The sequence below is a fragment of the Ips typographus genome, linkage group LG16 (assembly GCF_016097725.1).
Source record: "Ips typographus isolate SLU linkage group LG16, UJ_Ityp_2.0, whole genome shotgun sequence".
Lineage (NCBI taxonomy): Eukaryota > Metazoa > Arthropoda > Insecta > Coleoptera > Curculionidae > Ips > Ips typographus.
Window position 1 is genome coordinate 8,413,624 of NC_138437.1, and position 24,181 is coordinate 8,437,804.

Consider the following 24,181-nt stretch of genomic DNA (forward strand, 5'->3'; position numbering starts at 1 on the left):
GCGATTAGGTGCGACCTGTAGCGCTCTCTTTCTCACACGCGCTTATTAAATGAACGCAATTCTGATACAAACCTGACCTTCTCGTTCTCAACGTTTAACGAGTTGGGTGCGTTGTTGCCAGATTGCTAGTTGACCGTTTCCTGTTTTTCTTTTTGTTGTTAACAAAATTATCTTGTGAATAGGAAAATGGATTTGATATCACAGAAAAATTGTGGAACTAACAAAACTTTACAGCTAAATAAACAAACATAAGCAAATGGCAACTTGTATTATGAAAGACCAATAAAGAAGCTTTACTGAAAAATGACATTTATTGGAAGTCTAGAAACTAATTTGTCTGAAATCTGTTTCTGTTTGTGATATTGACACTATTTCTTGTACAATTTGAGATATACCGTATCCCAGTTATTTAATAAATTCAAAACTGGTCACTGCAGCTAAGAAACAGTAACAGCTTTAGTGATTTCAAACATAGTGCCACGACTTTCAAAGTTTGTTATCAGTAAACCTATTCTACTTAAAACAATATTACTCATTTCAACTTCGAGATTGTACCAGCAAACCAAAGTTCTCATTAATTAATAATTATTTTTCCAACTTTTTTTGTCTGTATAGCAAAGTTTCTCTTATAGATTGTTTAGCACTGAGAAAGACTATATTTTTTAATTATACCTCTGTGGATTTACTCCATGCGATGATCGAATTAATCCATGTTTATTAATTTCAATATAAAATTAAAAAGCAGTGTGTCTGTGTGACTTCGAGTCCCTCAATTCCCAACAGGGACTATAATATACACAAATAAAATGCTTATTGATGTAGCATCATTTTTATTACATTTCAATACATTTATATATTCCACAATACATATAGAACTATATATACAGCAATAGAACACTTACAAAGGAAATAACCACTTCAGTTAGGAAGTAACAAAAACATGCACAGATCAATAAAGTTTCTATAAAATTTGATAGATTAAAAAATCAATTGCCTCAAGTGAAGATACCAAATACATATCATACATATCTAAAACTGGACGGACCATGTCTTAAAAAGATTTAATTTGCCTGCCGAAGCGTATACATTTCCTGTATCCTTAATAAATTAAAGCTTCATAAATCCATGATGGCACCGCGTTAATATATTATAATAAATATGTTGGTTGCTTTATAAAGTTGTGTTAAATCCACCCCGAGCTTAAATCTTTTTAAAACGGTTTCTTTAAAAAGAATATACATAAATAGAAAAGCTCGAACTAAATTTGCTTCTTGAGGTTTACAAAGTTGTGAGCAAGCGATAGACCGTTTTTTCGAAACTAAATTATTGGTCCAAATGTCTACGTTAAATGTAAATCTCCTTGTTGTCTAATTTCTTAAATATACCATGTAAATAAATACTTGTACGTATTGAAGGAGCTTAACTATAGTATACACAGATTTATAAATATTATTTTTATAGGAAGTATCGAGAGTAAATTGCCCTGCAGCTCACTGCACATTCTACAACTCTCAACACTATTTAATTCATTCTTCAACTCGATTATGGCAATTTGCTCCCCCGCTAATTTTTTTTAAACATTACATTTATAGTGATAGTTATTACAATAACACGTATAACACCGGGAAAATGTGATTGCTGTGGGTCTGATTACTTTAGGCCTACTATTCTTGGCACTAGAAACAGAAACTTTCTACTGTTCAATACCATTCTAGTGATTGAAAGATCGATGCTTCCAACTCTTTAAAATCGACCAATCCTGATTAGAGCTTCTTAGAACAACTCTTCTAATATTCTAACATTTAATCTATGTATTTATCCTTTAAAACATTAATATTAATCTAACAACAGTCCAGAAGATATATCGTTAAATGACTAAATGTCAACCGTTTTCAAACTACCGTATCTATTATTATTATTTCCAGTTTGACAAAAACAACTAATTGAAACGTCATATGCAAGTGAATAATTTCTAAATTTAGGTGTCTAGACTAGTTCTCATGCATTTTAGAAAATAGTAATAATGAGATACGGTACACAGTACATTTTATGTAGGTACAGATAAACAGCTATATAATAACCACAAATATCTATTTAGGAAGAAAAACTTTATCAGTCTAAAGAAGTTACACATGTCATTCTACGGCTTTAAATATATAATTGTTGACTGAATCAGTGTTAAGCTCTATACTGTAATGTGCGAACGATCATAAACTAACATTCAATAATTACTATTAACCCTGTGTTTCGATAAATATTTAAAAGAACACCCTGTCTAGTAGAACAGCGTCTTTAGAAACGTCAAGATGTATAATAGTACCTCTACTACAAGAGGCAAATTTGACCTCTCTTACTATAGATGTGATGTCTTGGCTAGCTGCGAAATAGTTATGTTTACTTGACTAGTATTCGGCTGCACATGAGTGATTCCTTGCTATTCCTCTAACAATTAACACTAATAAGAACAATATATCTTACTATATACATAATACTTCTAAAGCTTGTTCAGAAAATCCTGTTGATACAACAGGGTGGTACATATATAAAAAAATTTGACACAGTTTTAAATTGTAAAAAATATAAATGCACACTTACGGAATTGTGAAGTAATTCAAAGACTTGAAGACACAGAAGTGATAAATGCTGGAAAGCATATTTAAAAGACACAGAAGGAAAAATTATTATAACAGCACCAATTAAAAATGTGGATCTACTAGAAGAACCGCTTTATATAATATACGGTCTATTTTTAAAGAACATCAATAGGACCACTTAGTCCGGTCTTTATGAAGTCTAACCTAGTGTCTTTTAAATTGCTGCATAGGTAATACAACCCTGCCCCACTTAAGGCATGGTATCCAGGCCTCCTAACAGCGGTCTCACTGAAAAATAAAAATCAATTTCTCAACACGTTAATTGGATTGGACAAAGAACAAAACAAAGAAGTCCCCAGGACAGACACATAGGTGCATGACACACATGAAGCTGTAAAGAAGTTGAGTTAACAGATATGGAATTAGTTTTAGAACTGTTTCTAGGTCAATTATTTTACGACGAAACAGTCATAAAACTTTTCTTGGTAAAGTATTTGTTATTTTTGTTTGTTAAACACTTACACGACTAAATTTCGTTCAATGGCTTACTACCGGTAAAATGTTTAAATTAATACAACAGGAACTTTGCAAAAGAACAGAATATCTAGTAAAGAATTAAAAGTTTCGATGTTAACTCAGATTAGTAGCTAGTAGCATCAGGAAACTTCATTGAATGACAATTCACTAAAGTTCCTGCCGAAAAAAACACACATCAATTCGACAACAATAAACGTTAATTAACACTGCAAACACATAAAATTACTCCTCATTAGCCATAGTAAAAACATCACAAACAGTTTGCTACTTTTTACGCTGTTTTGGAAGCGATTTTCAAATAACAGCTCCTTCAGATTCCATACCTTCAGGAGGCACTCTCTCCAAATCATTAGTTTTACATTCATGATTTTCCTTAGAAGTAGAAGGTCTCTCGCCGTCGCTTTCTATCGTTACTACCACGCTAGCTGGAAATCCATCGGGAGATCTGGAAAAGCCTGGTTGTGGGTCAGAGCAATTGGAAAGCTTCCCAGAACAATTCGATGATGACGCTCTATTTTTTGCTAGGCCATTTGCAAGGGTGTACATATCAGGCGGGATGTCTTCGAAAGCTTTTCCATTGTCAGAGCAGATAGCTTGAACGCAAAGGTGTAATTTCATGTAATCATCCACGGATAACCATATGCCGGGACGTTTGTTGTGGTAAAGCTTAGAGTACATATAAATATCGGCTTTTCCTTCATAGTTTATGTGTTTCTTAACGGTAACTAGAGTACAGAATGTGGCTGCTTCAGTTCCTCCAAATCTAAAATATTACTTTCAATTACCAAACTGTAACATTAATTTAATTTAGATTTTTGAAGTTTCATCTAACTAAAATCATACTACCTACTTGTTCCACCAAAGAAAAAACAAAAGAAACTCACCTGTCCACAACACAAACTGGTCCCATATCTTCCTTCTGCATTCCAATAACGTAATTAGGTAAGTCATACATATTTTTAATACTAGGGACGCCATGGTGAGGCCAATTCAAACTCTGCACAAACTTTGTTCTAATTTCAAAATCATCCTGCACCGATTTCAGTACAAACTCCCTGATTACGTAAGGGGTAGTTTTGATAACGCTGGCCTGGCTACAAGTGTATACATCCGTTTTGATCACTTCATCACCTTCAGGCCAGAACACTTCAAATTCCTCTCCATCAACCACACTGAGCATGACTATTAATTGACAACTGTGGTCGTAACACATTTTCCAAAAGTCTTCTTTGTTTAGTGGATGTTGGGTGATTATGAATTCCCGTAGACTATTAAAACCGGGAAGCCAACTGGCGTTAATGTAGTCGGAGCCGTCTTCTCCAGGTCGGGGAGTTAGATGTACTCTAGCACTTTCAATGGGAACTAACACAGCGCATCGATTTTTCTTTTGGTTGACTGGCTTGTTGGCTGAGACTAAGTTGAAGTCGCGGGGTTTGAACTTGATGACTTGCTGTTGACCAAATAGTATTATGTACATTTTTTGGGCACATATTACTAAGCTGTTTAAATTTGCTTATTGTGACAGTTTTAGAGTACTGAAAAAACATAGTTCTTACAGTAGAAACTTACTTGGAATAAATGGTCCAAGGTTTTCCAGGAAGCCTCTTCTGGAGTTCGAGCTTCAGGATTTTGAAGAACCTCTACATACCGCGAAAATTGTTCTTTAGGAATATCGGTATCTCCAGAATCAATGGCCTCCAAAAGAGCGTCATGCACAAAAATATATTGCTCCTCAGTTTGTACTAAGAAGTTTCTTTGCGATCTTATATGCTTAAGGAAGCCGTACACGTTGACTTCTCCTCTAGCATTAATTTGTTTGAGCATGGCATCTACCACTATGTAGGTACCGGTCCTACCAACCCCCGCGCTAGAATGTACTCTTTCTAGTTTCAAGTTAACACTTCTAACTGCAAACGTAACTACCTGCAATGCACGACAATAGGCCCACTATCAGGTGGATTGGCTGCTGACGATGTTTTTACGAAACTCAATACTGGTAATGGGTGGTCTGGGGTTCCGTGATCAGGCCAATTAGTATAATGGTACTGATAAACAGTTTTTTCTGTCATGGCAGCATCTTTAGCTCTCTTCACCTAAAACCAATTGTGTCAAAAACGTCCCACTACGCAAAACGGTGCTGTATAGTTACATTTCCAGGGATGCTTACCCTGGTATGCTTAATGACCAAGGTTCTGACTGTGTATGTAGCCATGACGTCCTCTTTCACCAACCTCACCTCAATGAAACCATACAGTTCAGATCCTTCTTTAGGCCAATACATGTCGCACTTTCTCTGTTCAAAATTTTACATTATAGGCAATTACTCTACAATTTGATCATAGTAATTCCAATACCCTGCCTCGCTCAACTAAATTCGTAATCATCACAATTATGGTAACTCTTTGTTCCCAAATCATTCTCCAGAAGCAGTCAAAAGTCGACGGTAGAGGACCTTGTGTCCCTATAAAACGTCTGCTCACTTGAAATCCATCTATGTAGTTTGCATTTATGTACGTGGACACTTTGTAACTTGGCATCGGAAGTAATTGCACTCGAGAATGATCGTCTATGTTAAGAAATTTTCAACTTAGGTTATTTTTTTTAAAACATTTTCAGTTGAACTTTAATTACAACCGGCTGGATATCTATTTCGAGTTACAGAGTGACAAGTGAAAATGAGAAATTAAATAAAAAATATGAAAACTCAATGAAAAAAACATACAACTATCAATTTATTATGTAAGCCTTTTTAAACTCTAGCTCTGCTTTAACAGCTAATGGTCTTTTTTATTGCCTAGTTTAGTGCAGCATTAGTGTATTACCAACTATTTCAGTGACATTTGACTCATTTGAGAGAGCAGGATACAAATGCACTAGCTTTGCATCTTGCTTATAAAAGTTGCTACTTAATTTCCTCATTTAAAAAGGCCCAGAATAACATGACAGTAAAAAAATAAAAATAATATTAAATTTTCATGAGTAGTTGACCTTAATTAGCACTAATATTATATGACAAAAATAAAATAAACATGGGAAACAAGCCTTAAAATGCCGACGGTGGATCCTCACTAAAGAACTCAACTAAACCCAAACAAAACAAAAACGAAAACCAACTTACACGCAATAATATTCAAATATCGATTCTTAGGCTTATTATCAGGATGTTGGGAATTCTCAGAACTATTACCCTCATTTGTGGGGTCGTTCTGAATCGAATCATATTCTTTACTGAAACCAATGTCGCCATCGGCATGAAGTCGAATTACGTGTTCCTGAAATCGTCCAACTTGAATAGGACCGCTGTAATCGCGCCTGCGTCCATCGTCATTTGCAGGATTGTCCAATTCGGCGTCATTTCGTTGGCGAGTGTTCCAATCCAACGGGGCGGGTGCACATTGCGTACTATCCAGGTAATAGTAGGGTGGTTGTAGGTAATGCCTGCAAAAATAATTATTAAAGTACTGCTGATCAGTCAGTAAAATTTGAAATGTGTATTATGGTGATAAAATTGGTTAATCAAATTTGGAATGCCAATTCTTTTTGTGACGGTCTTTATCTCAAGCTTGTTAGGCATTTCAAACTTGATTAGGTGTTGACTAGAAGACACATATTTTGATTAGAAAAATGCCTGAAAAATACTTGACCATCTTACAACAAACCTTAGGCATTTTTCCACTCAATGAAAACGAAAAGACTACAGCAAAGACCTTTGCGACTAACAGCAACGGGCTTCACTATAGAGGCATAAAACTGACAAAAATGTGATGCATGATGTATCAGAAATAATGAGACTGTGTTTATTACTTTTTGGTGTGGTTTTTTAAGTGGAATTTCCATGAACCTATCCTAACAAAAAAAAAGCAACAAAATAAAAATCTAGAAATAAAATAAAACATAGCTTGTTCTGTAATTTAATAAATAGTACCTACCCGTAAATTTAAACAGGGTGTTTTCCTTTACCCGACCTATAGCCTAAATAATATGCAGGATATTCTTTACTTGTTACATAAAAAATAATATGTACACATATAGATTTATAAATAAATAAATTCTTATTTGTCAGTCTTTTCGTTTCCATTAAAATATGTGTGGATATTTGAAACTCAAATGTAAACATAGCAAACATCAAATTAAACGTTTTTTAACGAGTAAAAATGAACAAGCTAAAATCAGAAGTACTCTAAACTATGAAAATAGCAGAATAATTTTGATAATGAACAAATTATATTTAAAGAAAAAATTAAGTTGTATTAACTTAAACGACAATAGGTATGTCAATTGCATGGTCGTGATTAGCTCGGATGTTATGCATATCGTTAAAATGAGTTTGGGTATCGCATGCCACCGTTTGAGTTGCGTTATGACAGTTTCCCTCGCGGGAACACCCTGTATATTGTCTAGCTCTATGGTGGGATTTGCAGAAAGCCCTGCCATGTGAAAAAAACTGAGTTAGGTCCGAAATTTACGTATACAAATGTTTCAATCCCATAATATCATTACTTTCAATTATTGACATAATTCAGAGTGACAAACTAGATATTACAGGATAAAACTTGTTTGCTAGTAATGTCTATTATTAAAAACTGCTTAAAACTTGAATCTTAAGCAGTCTCGAAAAATGAAATCAGCAACAGACCACAAATCTATGAATCAGTGCTTTCCATGTTTTGTTCTGTCAAATTATGTCACACTTGTTCTATAATATTTAAAATATTACAAACCGTGTAAATAAATAAGTTTAATGTATTTTTACAATCAAATTGAAATTACAACCTGACGCGTGTTTTGACCAAGAATAATAAACGTATGTACATGCTTATTTTCGTTATTAAACGGCAGATAATGCTAAATAAACAAACCATCAATATGATCTCAGATTTAAATAAAGTAAACTTCCTCTACACTCTATAGTCTATCGGAATGTAATGTTCATCCAAAATTATTACATAATGCAATTCGTAAATTACATACGTTTGGTTTCTTTATGGGATATTTGTCAAATATAAATTTAAACATTTACACTTGACCAAAACACATTAGGCTATTGTTTATTCATCTGTCAATCAAATGTTATCTAGTGGTTTTTTAAATTAAATTCTAAAGTTTGATGTACTTTTTAATACTCGCAAATTAAACCAGATATTGTTATGAAAGAAGAAAATAATGAGATTATAGAAAATATTTTATGTGTTATGGTATAGTACATGAAGAATCACTAACATCAATTCGCTAACTGTTATTGTTCAGTAATGGTATTAATTATAGCGATGTTCAGATGATAAAGCAAATAATAGTAAACTAATCAGTCGACGTTTGTTTATGTTTGACTTGAACTACAAAATATGTATTTGAAACCTACCTGGACATTCTGTTTACAAAAAAAAAACATTAAACGAACATATGTGATCAAAAGGGCTGGTATAGTTAAAGAACTGTTGGGTTTTATTTAGCTCCCAATTGAATGCATTACTCATGGAAATTTAATAGGAAGGAGCGTAATTGCGGTACATGAAGGTGATGTTAGTTTAAGCCTGGAGGCAAATCCGACCGACTAAATTATTATTTATTGTTGTGGTTTGAGTTCTGAGAAGAAAAACATATATTCTCACACAGGGTGGGCTCGTAAAAAATGCAAAACGATGACGATTAAGTGAGTCACTGTTATGAGAAAATGTAATTACTGCTGGTTACAGTGATTGAATCTCTTGATCTGAAACTTCGACGTTTATTACCTACAAATTATATTTATGACCTTCCAAGTATGAATTCGCTTTGGCAACATGCTAAACATTTGCGGCCTTATTTTTTCAGTATTGAGTAATAACAATTCAAAGCGCAACAACTTATTAAAGCAGGTATGGTGCTAAGGCCATGTTCACAATAGTTACAACTGCCCAGTATGCAGCAAATAAAAGAATATTTTAATAGTTATAACTAAGTACATATTTGACATCACTCAAGGTCGTCGAGGTAATAATAATTAAACCGCAGTTTTACGTTGTACAACTATTAGCAATAAATAGGCTTTCTCTTTGTCACTCGACCAAATACTGAAGGGACTTCTGAATAGACTAAGTATAATGACCCATAAGCAGGTGCAAGGAAAAATGCATGAGAATCCTTCATTGTTTCCTATGCACATTTTAACCGATTCTATCTAAATTCGAACAAAGAACCCTCCGTTCCGTTCGTGCTTATCCTGCGTTAAGTGGTACTATTGTGACTCATCCGTGTGAATATGAATAAATAATAGAGTGGAACTTTTGGGTTTACGGCCTTGTTTACTTTTAGTAGATTATTCAAGAAACTGACCTGCTTTCTTTTCTAAAGATCCCGCATTCGGAGGTAAACTTTTTAGGAGGAACTGTATATTTTCCACATTTTCGGAAGAAGCACATACTTTGGTATGCCTATACTTTAACTAGAGGAAAACTTATAATCTAACACTTGTCGCATTATCGTCGTTTTATGATATTTACTTTGAAACACCTTTGTAAGAGGTATTACAGGATCGTAAATAAAGTATCATTTAATGAGTTTATTATTATTAGATATGTCATAGATCGGTGGTCTGTAAGCTATAAACGGTTATAAGTTCAACAAAAAATGCAAATTATTGAAACGATTTAACTCACTTCCATACAAGATATCCACCTCCACCCAAGAGCAAGACTCCGATAGCGCATAAAAATCCAGCTAGTATACCAGCCCATAATTCAGCAAAAGGTTCAGATGGTTGATAACAACCCTCTGTGATGTGAACTTCCTTCAGTTTGGACCTTTCCCCTCTCACCAAATTTCCCGTTCGGTTGCTTTTTGATGCTGCTTGCACTTGAATGTTGTAGTGCACACCGGGAGTTACATTGCGAAATATATACTGCAACATTAAAATTCAGTTAAATTTTTTCATTAAATATGTTAGAGTAAAAGTACTTACAGAGGTAGCCAAGTATTTCTTGTCCGTTGTTAAAGCCATTTGGTCAAACAGAAGGCCGTTTTCGTAAACATCAATATAATACATGTCAATGGTGTCTGGGTATCTTTCAGGCCTGGTGACCTCAACCATGATGGAATTGTTGTATTCACAAGAGACATTAGTCAAAAACGGTGCACTGGGGCCCATAATGTCGGTACGTCCCACAGTTGGAGCTGATTCATTTCCCTCATGTTTGGCAGAGAAGGCCTTCACTTTTACTGAGTAGGTTGTGTCAGGTTCTGGGGTTAAAATTCTAACTTAGTGAGATTATCCATAATTTTGTCACATTAATAATAAATAAAATAGGTGAATTTACAGCTTGGTTGGGGTAAAATAGAGAGGGTTCTTCACTTTATTATGTTCATAAAAACTGTAAAGGTCATTTTTAATTAATCTACATTAAAAACACTGTAACAGTTTAAATATCAATGACAAGCATAGTTCTAGCATCAGCTTAGGCAAATTACGCTTTATTAATTTAATTATACTAATTCTTAGTCAGTTCTTGATTTAAACTTGTTTGCGATTAGACAGAATAATTGTATGTACTAAACAGTTTAGTAAATATTTTTAACTCATATTATGCAAATGTGAAGTGTTTTTCATCCTTTTATGCATTTGGTTTTGAAATTTATATAGGAAGCAAATCTAGGTATAAGGGAAAATTTCAAGAAAAACAACATTTACATCTAATCTAACAACCTTAAAACTTTTATACTGTATCTCCATTATCAATACAAATCAATAATTGAGCTGTCTAACCAATACAAAACAAAAATAACAATATTTAGGAAACTCAAAAGTTTAGTTTTTATCACATGTCAATATTAAAGACAGTGTAGACAAGTAGACAGATGGATCATAGGGAATAATAAAATAGTTCTGGCTTCTGGATAATCGAGCCTTCATAATACCTAATTCATTTAGTTTATTAATAAAATATGGAGCTTTAAGTTAATGAAATAAGTACTGCACACAAATTTTTGATATACAAAACCAGAAATCAGGAGGAGATTGAAACAAAAAAAAATCTGCATTTATGTTGATAATGACAAGACCTGCAAGTCATCATTCAATTAAACAATGTATAACAAGGTGGGTATTTTATGCAGTATTTAGTTCAGATATAAACAAGCAGATAATTAACAACATATTAAGGATACAATCAATTACAAAACACTTACCTAGTTTATCCAAGACATAAGTTTTCACAGGTTCCTCAGGTTCATTTTTGTCACTCAAAGTATCAGTGAAGTTACCATGAGTGAAATAAATCCTGTATCCCTTAAGTTCACCATTGGGCTTATCAGGTTTTCGCCATCGTAAGGTCAAAGAAGTTTCGGTGGCATTAATAATGATCAAGTCTCTGGGGCTGCTAGGAGCTGAAACATCAACATTGAGAACGTCAACGTCCTGACCGATTTTCTGAGTGAAACTTTCGGTAAATTCCGAAGAGACGGTAGTTTGTTCGATTATAATTTCGGATGTTTGACTGGACAAGGCACACGAAATTACAACTGCAAAAACATAAACAAAAGCATGGCCCATCCTAGACAAGTCGGCTTTCTATGTGGTTTTGACTAGCTTAATGCGGGTTTTTCGTTACGGTTTCCGGTTTACACGGGACAGTCATGTTGTGTGAGTGTTTTTTTTAGTAAAATCGTCGTCAAAATGCGGTTTAACACGATTTAATTGGCAAATTAACGGCAACGTGTTTACTGGTTTTATTTGCGAACACCACCCAACCCAACATCCACTTGGTTTGGAATACAGTCAAGTTGGAGGAGTGGGGGAAGCGGCATTTTGCCGTCCGTGTTCAGCCGACACTGCATTGCCATATTGTTCAAAGTATCTTTAAAATACCATCTATGGATACTATTCGATATTGTCGTAAGTTACACAGGACTTCACAAATAGTGATTGATAAAATTATAAATCATTCTCAGTTATCATTTTAATAAAGATTATTTGAACGTAAAGCCAGACGGGTCAACAACCAGTTAAGGGGTCAATAAAGCTATCATGAGTATCATGTTTGGAATAAGTGGCAACAGTGCCAAATTCGGCGTGGATGGGGAGCGCATACTCCTTTCGTTTGTCCTGCCGGTTTGGATTTTGATGGTATATAGAAGATTCGTCGAATATGCCCAGGGTTGCCAACACTCAACAAAATTTTGTAGGTTAACTTCGCAAAAAATCCTATTTCTGCTTAATTACTCATATGTTGACTTAAATCTACTTAACACATCCAAATTTTGTAAGAAATAAATTGCCGATATGGGACTAGCTAAGAGTTTAATGTCCAAATGTCACCATTAGTGGTCAAGCTTGATAGACTAGGTTGCAAGACGTGGCAATAGCGCTTTTTTGGAAGATTGATGATTTCTTTATCGACAGAACCGTAATCGAATTAAACTATGTAACAATAAACTTAAATTGCAATTAAGTTTGTAAGCGCGTTGAAAGATTTTTTTTTAACAGATTTGCTATTTAAAACATCATAGTGCTAGGTGACTATACCTATTATATTTTAGTTTTAAAATCGCGCATCCACCAAGTGTCAAAAATATGTTTTTGTTTCTCCTGTGGCTTTTGTTCAAAATCAAATACGAACAGAGATAAATCTATTTAAGACTTGAAGGTGAACAAATTATAATATAACTGACAAAAAACTAGATACTTCCTTTAATTCTGAGCATAACAAAAATATATGTTCTGTATTGCACACTGGTCTATATTTATTTAACTTTTGTGTTGCAAAGCACTTTTTCTTGACAATTGGTGGATGAGTAAAATATACTATAAGACTGAAAACTGAAAGAGTTATTTTAAAACTGACTACTGACAAATCGTATGATACTTAGTACTAAATTAAAAAATACCCATTGTCTCTTAAGGATTCGAATCAAATCATACATTCCCGTTTCTCTCAAGGTTCGAATTTAAATAATTCAAGGGATATTCCCAAAACCTTCCACATTCGATTTCCTCTGAGAGAGGCGAAGGTATCGAAACGTCACTCCTTACTACAATTAATTGATCCCACAGAGACCGCAATACAGGTAAAAAAAGAACCTCGTTAATTTAAAATGAGTGATTTAAAAGAGGGGCTAAAGAAGAAACAGTGTTCCAGTAATATTTTAATAGGGTTCGGAGATGCTTGTAGGATAAGGCAATAAATTCTTCACGTATCCGGTAATTCAAAGTTGACATACTCAAGCATGAGTGCGGAAGAAAAACGGATTTCCGATGGAAACCTGAATTTAAACGAGTTGAATTTGCTTTTAATTTTACATATTTAAATACATACAGAGAATAGTAGAATTACTTGCGATATTTTGTTTTACGTAGCGCATTTCTTCCACTTTAAGGACTATTTGGAAGAATTTATGGGGTAGGTATTTTAAAATTTTGTGTTCTTATTCTGCTTATCTTTCACTCGCAGACAGAAAAACATTTTGCGTTTTATGTAACGAGTATAAGGATCTGCAGTGAGACGGTAAAATATGCAATTGCCCCGCTTTTAACTGACGTTTTGGTACTATCTCAAGTCTTATTTGCATTATATGCATTGTACAACTTTAGCAGTTAAATCTTTTGACTTGTGCCTTTTGTTGTTTTTATTGCATCATATAACTCAAACAGGTCTATTTTATGTGGATATCGAATGAAGTTATAAGTTAGTATATTATCTTCTATTACTTTTTCTACAAAACCTAATTATTTTTCCAAAAACTTTTAATAACCTTTCTTTTGTTCCCCAACTTTGCTTCCATAGGAGTTGATTTCAAGTTGTCACCACCGCCAAAACTTAAATTATCGATCCCCTCGTGCTTTGTCCTTCTATTCTTGTTCTCGATGTATAGTAGAGAAACTTTCCTAGTTTTTCGTGAAGCAGTTTAGAGCGAATATGATTGATATATTAGAGTTTAACGCACGGAAAGATTTCTTGCAAATTGTGTAAGCAGTACAAATTGAATCGAAAATCGATAATAATGTCTGAAAACTTGTAGATGTGTGCATTAGCAAATCGAAACTTTTCTGCTAAGTAGAGGCAAAAACCCAACAGACCGGTTTAAATCGATCTTTCTCTCTCCGCACACCTTTTAGGGAACTTTACTAGATGACTCTACCTGTAAAATTAATTTGAACTTAATATAAAAGAAAATTTGATTGGGTTTTCAGTTCGTTGCATCCCATGATTGAGAAAGAAAATATTCGAAGTTTCTTCGAAAAATACTTCAAAAAGGTCAAATTCTGATGGACTTTTTAAAAGAAGTTTAATTAAAACTTTTTTAGTCTGAAATCACGGAAACTGAATAACAACCCACTCGAACCAATCAGAGGTTTATTTAACTTCTACTCGATAAGTTACCTGATGCTCAATAACTTCACCAGAAAGGTTTCCAATCTGTCTCTAAAGATAAACTTCTAAAAGGGCTTTATAAACCGTAATAGTGATAAAATTTTAGTTCCCTTACTTGATGCAATAGAAACTGAGTTTAAAATCCGGAATTCCATTTATTTAAGTTAAATTTTACCCCTGCAGGCTATCTACCAGAAAAGCTTATTCATGCAACAGGTTGATTGATTTTACCTGCAATTTTCTATTCTCCAATGCTTAAAGCATGTTATCTGATGGAAGCATTCATACGTTATTTTCGAACTGACACACAAAATAAATGGGTTTTACTTCAAATTGATGTTAGTTGGTAATAGCTAAACTGAAACTGCCAATGTAACGACAAGAATGTATATTTTTAACCTAGTTTATAATATTTTACCTTTTGCCAATAATGGAGTTTAGTAATGGGTTTAAGATTATAAACTAAATTCAAGTCAAGAAAAGAGTAAGGCAAAGTTGGTTCAGCACATTCACAGAGCAAATTATAATTTCATCCTCCTCTGAATTTTGTCAGATCAAAATCTTGATTTACTGGTATCATCAATGTTTACCGTATTGAAATTTATGGTAATTCGATTGTAGTTAGACATAATTATCGCAAACACTTCCCCTCATCGAAATCCGGCTTAGGAAATTTAGTATAATGATTAGAGAAAGTAGATCTTAGGCGTTGGCAAGTTCGGATAGGGCTAAAACTTATTTAATTAATTACAAGTTTTACTAACCTCTGTTAGAAGTTCACAAAGCGGATGCTCCGAAGCTCAAAAGAACTTCGTCCGTGGTTAAACTCGGCCATACTTAAGATTTAAGCAATTTTGCGCAAAAACTATTTATTTGTCTTGCCGCCCTAGAGCCAAACTCGAGGAAGAAATATTGTTCTCCGTCCTGGAGCGGTTTTTGAACATCATAAACTTGGAAATTTATTTCGGGGGAAACTAAATGGTTAACCAAATTATATCACGTGACTTGACATGTTTCATAGAAGACCAGTTAAATTAAACTGGTCTCAAGAGTGAATAAAAAAACAAACAAAATGATATAAATTTTAATTAAACTGAGGAGGATTTGGTTTGTTCGGTCCTACCCAACTCATTCAAATTTAATAACAATCCGGAAAACCAAAAGCATCATGCGGCTTGTAATTATTTTCCTAGTTAATGTATTTCATACAATCCAATTTAAAATTTGAACTATTTTACTTACAATATACTTACGAACATTTTTGTTATTTTTTAAATTCCAATCACTATTCAAGCTAAATGTGAGCATAAGACATTTTTTTTTAGAGAAGCACAATCTAGTTCAATTCCTTAATCCAGTTTCACGAGAACGTGGTCTAAGTCTGTCATTTCCAGGATTGTTGTTATATGACGCCGGCTCATTGCAGTTCATATGTGGCACGGATGTGCATTCAAGGGTTCAGCTGTCTAGGACATTTGCCCTCTCAGGGTGTCATATCCGTGAAAATTTCAATCTGCCCGGAGCATGTCACATATCTAACCAACTTACAGTCTTATTGCTTTAGCGAGAATGTGTTCGTTCGCCAGTCAATTTTTCCTTTAAGTCTTAAATATGTTATAACACAAATCGATAATGTTGGCATTTCGGTTTGGCAATTACTAAATTATCTTTGGACACAATTGGACAGAAACAAGAAGATTATTTATAGACTTGAGAGACGTTCATAACTATTGAAGATATGACGGCTATCTTGCTTTATAGGGTACAGTGTAAATTTCTCCTTGGATGAAGGCGGTAATACAGATTTCAACTAAACTATAAATCCCCTATTTTGTCAGTAGATAATCTATTACACCGTGTAAGCATGGTCATAATTTCCAAGTGATTTAGTGGCGTTGTTAAGATTTTATTAAGGAATTTTAGTTCCAATTTGTCTTGTCGATTCAGTTCCCCTATCTATAAATTAATTCTTTCATCGGCTTTTCTACTGCTACACAGCAGGACGAATAAACCATAAACACGGAATAAATGAAACAGAATTAAAGGACAATGACCTGATCCTATAAGGGTTTTCGTTGAGGATTTAGTGGTGAAACTGTGCCCGCTTTGAGAAACCGCAAACCGAAGGAGGCATTAAATACACTTTAAATACAGTGCTATAAAGCAAAAACCCCAAATATAGGGGACCTTGTTTAACTGTATTCTATACTTCTCAAAAGTTTAACCCATACTTAAAATCTTAAGCTTTTGGTAGAAAAATTACAAACTTAATTTCTCGCTGAAACTTTCCGTTTTAAACAGATCATTTATTTGAATTTCCTACTTAATAACAACACATTTCTCCTGCACACTTAATCAAACTTCGACTTTTCTGAATGTGGTGGTGTAATAAATGGTTGTAAAATTGACACCATTCGTTTTTAGGGACCAAACTGTGTTCAGCATCTGATTAATGATAGTAATGCTTTAGTCTACCAAACTGAGCAGTAAATTTTATTGTTAGGGTAATAAAACAATCCGAATCGTCATGATTTACTTGGCTTAAAATAAGCAATGCACGCCTCATTTACCCTGAACTAGATTTTGCAAGCGCCACGTATATTTACTCCAAAAAGTTGTTTAGCTCAAATTTTAATTAATTATCTGCATAGAAAGAAATTCTCCTCACTGTAAGCCCTAATTTGAATTTAGAACGATTATATATTTTAATGATTTTAAGCTTACCAGCGCAGTTCCGTTATAAATGTCATCGTAGAACTGTCCGTTAGTATCAACTTTTAGCTTTTCGAGTGAAATGAGCTGTTACGGCAACCATTTATTTTAAGAGTTCTTTTAGGACAGAATTTAATTCCAATTCTAATCAGCACGTCCTAAACGCGATTTCCTGCTCGACTTTTACAAAATAAATAGTAAGGAGCTTTGCCTGGGGTCTATTGCTCGAGCGAGATTCTTTAATATAGCTCTAGTATTTAAATAGTGTCTGGAGAAAATTATTTTCTAATGCACAATGTGCAATCAAAATAAGGTTTCGTCAAATAGATTGGAATAAATATAGAGTTTCGGATTGAAATTTGCTTTTTCAATGAACGAAATTCTCACATTTTTTAGTAATAGTAACATTTTATTCGAATGAATCCAAGAGATTGTTGCACGTCATCAAGGTGAAAATAGCGGCGTTGTTAATGTATTGTGTATAAATAACTAACGAACCTAAATTAAAAAAAATAAACATTAATTTTGTGTTTGTTAATTGTTTTCATTTTGAATTGCATTTGCAGAGATCTGAGTGGTTTTTACTGTTTTAAGCAAACCTTTGCTGTGGTGACGGTTTTGAGAGTGTTTTTTTTTTGTACTTATTTTACCTAATACAAGAACTGGAGTGACTGATTTGCAAGTCCAGCATTTGTCTGGTCAAACACAGCTAATATGCAGTTAAAGTAGGCTACGTTGGTGCAAAGAATTAATTTCACAGCAACTCTAATTTTAGAAAAGTTGTTAAACTCAGTCACTCCAATTTTAATCAGCCTAATAGCTCGAATAATAAAGTAGTAAGAATTTACAGTTTGAACGACAAGACGTTTCGTATATTTCCTATATTCTCATTGTATCGTTTCAAAAAGTCATAAACGTAATGGTCCTGATAATGCCGTATAACGCCGTAAAGTAAGAAATAAACCAATAAACGTAAAAACTAAGAGATAGCCTAAGTATCATGGGAATTGTGATACATAAACGAGAATTTTGTTGATCAAAATTCAGAATTAGGATGGTAATAATGACACAGCATTATAACTGGGGCACTGGTAAATCTATAAATCTATAGGAAAACCGTACTAAAGAATAAGACTCATGTTTATACTATCCGGAAACAAAGTTAATGAAAGCCTTTACCCTTTGGATAATGCGATTCTTTTATTACAGTTTTTGCAATTCTCGCGAGATTTATTTTTTTACTTTAAAGGTAATTAATGGATATGAAAAAGTGCTACGAAATACTGATGGGTTGTAAAGAAGGATTTACAGACATTTTTGGAATGAATAAATAGTGAATAGTGAGTTCAAGTGCAGTTTAATTCAAGAATAATACTTACGTCCTTCGTCTGTGATTATAAGTAATGTTGTGTTTGGGCCGTATCCCTCGGGGTTGAATACGCTTAAACCGACGTGGTACTCCGTATGGGGAAGCAAGTTCGCAATTATGTGTTTCTGAAACAGTTAGTGGAATTGATATTTAATGAAAATTACGGCCTTAAAGCTAAATGAGAACGTTTAACGGCAGCAGACAAATCGATTATACGTTTCCTATAAAAGCGCGTTATTTGGTTTAAATGGGATTGAATTAGTGGAATGTTTCCTTCTGGTTTTAACAACCTTATATAAACATCGATGTTTTAATTCGTCCGAAATAAAAATAACTACAATGTGAACCCTAAATAACCCCTTAATTAAGACAAAAATTTGGTTACCAATGGATTTGAATTTCAGTTCCACTTTTGCCCGAAAACGACTAATTATGTTTCAGAATCTTAATTACGCTTTCTTAAAAGGATATTCAAATGAGATTACAGAACGATTTAGCAAAATAACATTTTTAAAAGCTCGTGGCTCCCATTACCCGTGTTTTTAATTCCTTATAATAAAATCAGTGTTCCTTCTTCTGGAAATAATTTTAGCAATATACTAATTGAGAAGGTAATAGAGAAACTTAAAGCTTCCTAGCTCATATATACCAATGTGCTATCGATAAATTCAAGTTAATTTACTTGCAGCTAAATTTAATGTACTTAATCTATGTTAGTTTGACTTGAAACTTCGTAAGCATATCCACATATGCATTTTGATGTAAACGTTGTTAACAACTTGTGAGAACCGAAGTTTCAGTTATGGATATAGACAGTTGGTTCACATTAAACAGTATTAACAAACACTTTCACCATTGGCGAACTCTGTTAGAACTTTGTTTAAGTACACCAAGTTAAATTATGTTTTCTACTTTGACATTTACAACGTAATGCTTTATTGCCGTGACTCTAGACAGTAAACATTTGCCAAACAACTTAAACCATTGAGTGGTGTGGAAACTGAGTTCTGATTAATTCCTTAAAATCACTTAAAATGTGTTGCAATTTTAGAGTACCATGATAATCTTATAATTGGTAATATTAAAGTAGGTTAGCAGTAGTGAAAAAAACACCCTTTGTTGTGATTATATCCACCCTAAAGCAGCTTCTCATTACTTTTGACAAATTTGTAACACTGATGATAATAAAAGCCGCAAAAGCTTTACTTCTAAAAAATTTAATATAACTGTGCTAATGTTTGTTTTCATTGCATGTGATTTCCTGAAATCATTTCTGGACATTTTTGAATTAAGTTTCACAGTGAGTTATAATAGTGGAACTGGCAAATTACCTTCGAATGTTAAACCATTCTTAACGAGAAACTTCGCGGTTTACTTCTAACTGTAAAACACTTTATGTGAGTGAGTCCCTTGGGGTTGACCCCACGTATGCTCAAGTGGCTTTGGGGGAGCAGAATTATGCCATCAATTAGCAATGAATTGAAATTTTCGACCCTATCTTAAATTGTAGAACCATTTAATGTTATTTTGATCCCAGAAAGTTTATGATTAACGGCTATCTTAGGTATTATGAGTTTAGTGAATGCCCTGCCAAATTTAGTTTATGTTTATTATTATATAGTGTGAAAGCTTTCATGATATTATCAACAACAACAAAATGTATTCTTTTATTTTTATAGTGTCTTAAATCTAAGCATTAACGATTTAGGATTATACGGCAATAAATTTAAATATAAAAACACAAACGATAACGTACGAGGCTTTAAAAGTGGAACTTTGTTGTCACAGAATAAATTTTTACGAGAATATTTCCAGCGAGTTTGTCCATAAACTTGTTAGACAAAATACTGCGCTTACAAAAAGGATTACATAAAACGAATTTTGTAAATACTCACGGTAACACTAGCGTTCCGGATATATTTCTCCTGGGTGATATTAGGTCCGTTCATTTGCCTCCAGGTTAGCCGGTAGCCAAGGAAGTCACCGTTGATTAGGTCGATGTCCGGGGGATCCCAGCTAATGTAGACTGATGTTGAGGACATATTGCGGGCTGTAAATGGAATCCTCGCCTCTGGAACTAAAAAACACCTCTAATGTTAAATTATCACTTTACTCCATTTTCAGTGGTGGCTCGAAAAACAGAAACAATTATTTATGTTGTTCACCTGGTCAAACAAGCATCTTCTACCTTTAAAATTCAATTGCATCTCTATACTAGTTCAATGTGTTTGGACTTAAAGCCTGAATTAGCACTGAACAAGTTTACAAGAAAGATTAATACCGAACAGCAAAAGGTTTCATCAGGATGGAAATATTATTCTGTGCTCTTAAAAATTGACTCTAGAAAACTAATCAGTTCTAAAGTAATTGCAATTGTTCTTTTAATTAATAAACAGACTAATTAGCGCGGTGACAATTAATTATAAACGATTGTTTTTTTAATTAATTTTGATTTTACAGGGTTTTTTCACTGCAGTTGACTTGTTAAATTAAAGCCGGTAAGAGGAACTATATTGTCTTTAAATTTACATTTTACGTCAAAATTAAATTAGTGGAAAAACGATGAGTTTGGGTAAGTTTGCGGTGCCTTTGTTCATATATGAAACTTTCTGCCTTACATATAATGAGCAAATTTGATTTTCCTGGAAGAAGTTCTCCAAATCTTATTAGAGTTCATACTTTAAACCAGGCAAGATCTTGTAAGTACTTCAACGCAGAGAATTTGTTTTTGGAATGCATGCAAAACAATTATCTAGCTTAGTTCTATCTGTACAATTTAAAGCAGGAAAAAGCCGAGTTAATTGAATAAAAATATTATCCATGAGCAATAAGTTGCTCGATCCATCTTCAAGCGATCGAGTTGTAAAGTTCTATTTACTAAAAAATGTGGGAGCTTTACCGCTGGTTTTTAATAGTTTATTTTACCTGGAAACTCCATTTCAAGTTTGTGTGCAGGTAAATAGAAAAGAAATCCCCAAAGGCCGTAATAATTTATACATTGTTGCGTATCAAGGGACGATTAGATTACATAGTGCGTCAAATGAGGTGAAACATTTATTTATTCATTAAATAATGCTAAAAGCTGCACGCGAGAAGATCATTTATTTTAAATGTGAATGTACGAGTGAAATAGTGCAACCAAAATCATGTTAGTATGCTATTGGTGTAGAAAAAGTGGAAAACAACAAAATGATTTCTTGACTAGCAATTTGTATACACGACGCGCAAAAAGTTTAAACTCCTCCGAAATCAAGAACACTTTTAAATGGGAATTAAGAACTTCCGCACGTACATCCATTCGTTAGAATTTAGTACCTTCAGAGTTGCTCATTTAAGAATTCCCCATTATTTGTGTGTTATTTACCAGTTAATGCTTAAAATTTTTGAAAATCTATTTTTTTGTTCAACGTAAATAATTAATCTCGGTGGCCTTAAATTTCAGGAGCAAAAGAGCCAAAAAGTGCTTAGGTCACAGCTGTTCTTAACAACTTTAGGAATGCGCAAAGGTGCTTAGACCATTATTAATCTATTGCTGAGAACTGTGTTTGACAAACTATGCTCACACCGTTAAATTCTGCCAGTCATCGGGGTAACTTGTTACGTTTTGGTTAATGGGATACCAGGCATCGGGCCTCATTACTTAAAAGTTACAATCGGTTGTTCTGGGCCTCCAGGAATCCTTTAATTTTCCTAGCAAACTTTGCTGTATTCGGGCTGACATAAATTGAAACTGAAAACGAGTAATATGAACGATTTGCTAAATCGTTTGTGTCACGAACAGCAACAAATCGATTTAAAATGACACGACTTTACGTATGAAGTGTCTTTTGTCGTTTCGAATAGCTCCGGGAACTGAAAGTGTTCGATTTCAAGAAAACTCTTTCAGTCAATCTGTCTCACTAGCGTGCCTAAGTTTATGATTTTTCTGAACAATTTCTCAGATACGAAGGTCTTTTTTAAGCCCAAATCGAGATGCGTTAAATTGAAGTTAGTGAATGTTATAAAGTTGGCCCTAGAGGATCGACCCAATATAACTGCGAAGATTGTTCGATAAATTGTCAATTTAAAGTATTGAAAAGTTTTATGATGGTTTTGTCCGAAATAGGTGGGTCGTTTTTCACCCTACGTTAATCTGTTATACGTCTCTAACTCACATAGACTCATCTGAAGTTAGTTTTAATAGGAATCTACATCATTACATCTCGTAATTAACAACAGACAGAAGATTGAGTTGTTTCGGATGTAATCAAACCTTTATTAAATTACTAGGAAAGTGGTGTTAAAGTTCAGACTCAATTTGCCTTAAAACGTTGTGAAGGGTTGCTCCATCTTGAAAGAGGTTGTAAATCATTGGCGAAAAATAATTTAAGGCGACATACGGAAATTTTATTGCCATTCCATTCAGCTGAGCACTCTACTTTGGCTTTTATTTTTACCACCGGTTCCTAACCTTTAAGGCAAATTTTTTTTATAGCGTATTAAGCTTTCTCGAAACAATTCGCACAACAGCAATAACAGTTAACCATAAAACCTCAATTCATAAAATTCTTTTTTAATTTTTCTGTTCCCGTTTCGCACTTATTATCGAAGCGGGACGCGAAACTCCATATGTGTGATGAAGAGTATTTACGACCGTCGAAAATATATTGTCTCCGAAATTTCTGAGCAAATGAATCACAAAAGTTACTCTGCTGTAATATGTTTAGTATAAATGGTTGTAAAAGTTGCCGTGATTTATAATATTGGGACTTCTGATTTAGAGAACAGTCGCGGAAGTGTGACAGATTTATTTACCTCAGTTTGACAGAGTTCTAATTGTTTTTTCGCCCTCTCATAGTTCGGAAACTGAGAACGATCGATCTTTGGAAATCCTCACCCTCTTCTTTGCTTTTAGTTTTTGTCGTGACCGTATTTTTAAATTACTTTGTTTACTTTTCTTTAGTTAATGGCCATTTTCTTACAGGCTCCTTTTCATACACGTAAGGAATATTAACCCAGGAACTGAAAGTCCAAAGTTGTTTTCACCATGTTTTTGTGTTTCGGAATGTTTGAAATTTTTTTTTTTTTATCAAAAAGCTATACAATAACTGAGTACATCGAAAGGTATAAAAGTGTGTGTCATTCCTTAGCAAATTATGTACGTCTTCAACCTCGTTGATTTACTCCTTTAATTATTTTATTTTTAAACTTCTGACAACAGTAATTACGAATTAGTAATTAACTATCCATCCAATTTACATTTACTACTTTGTAGGCGTATGGAAAAATTCAATTTGCGATTGATTGAGTGTAAAAAGCACAATCATACCCTAATAAAGTAAGAGGCACTTTGTAATAACGTAATATAATGGTTACGCCTGAGAACAAAGGGTTGGCCCTAAAATTAAAACCGCTTAATAAATGTAATTTTTCCGGAAAATGCACGTCATTTTGAAATTAACTCAACTCTACCATTTTGGCGTCATATTACACTACTATATAAGAACATGGCACTCTGTTCCCGAATAATTAGCCCCCGCAGTTTTTAGCTTCTATTTTAGAATGCACTTTAATTACATTTGCCGTACAGTGTAAATATGGCCTTCATGAAGCGACTTCTCCTATGTTAATTTAATTTGGGTTCTGGA

The 24,181-nt window shown here is 33.8% G+C and overlaps 1 protein-coding gene across 5 annotated transcripts in view; it reads right to left on the reverse strand.

The window, feature by feature from the left end:
* Nucleotides 1–810: 810 nt before the first annotated feature.
* Ptp99A (Protein tyrosine phosphatase 99A) overlaps nt 811–24,181 on the reverse strand; it is a 98,181-nt gene continuing 74,810 nt past the window's right edge. For 2 of the 5 annotated variants that reach the window (XM_081993569.1, XM_081993572.1), the window contains 13 exons: nt 20,450–20,631; nt 18,565–18,679; nt 11,292–11,489; nt 10,069–10,346; nt 9,767–10,008; nt 6,250–6,569; nt 5,486–5,697; nt 5,281–5,424; nt 5,055–5,224; nt 4,701–4,998; nt 4,016–4,581; nt 3,455–3,894; nt 811–2,882 (listed from right to left, as the gene is read on the reverse strand). In XM_081993569.1, coding sequence (XP_081849695.1) covers nt 2,845–2,882; nt 3,455–3,894; nt 4,016–4,581; nt 4,701–4,998; nt 5,055–5,224; nt 5,281–5,424; nt 5,486–5,697; nt 6,250–6,569; nt 9,767–10,008; nt 10,069–10,346; nt 11,292–11,489; nt 18,565–18,679; nt 20,450–20,631 — 3,203 coding nt within the window. In that variant the 3' untranslated portion in view covers nt 811–2,844. The remainder of the gene's footprint in view (nt 2,883–3,454; nt 3,895–4,015; nt 4,582–4,700; nt 4,999–5,054; nt 5,225–5,280; nt 5,425–5,485; nt 5,698–6,249; nt 6,570–9,766; nt 10,009–10,068; nt 10,347–11,291; nt 11,490–18,564; nt 18,680–20,449; nt 20,632–24,181) is intronic. The other 3 variants (XR_014180831.1, XM_081993571.1, XM_081993570.1) reach the window with 3 other exon arrangements.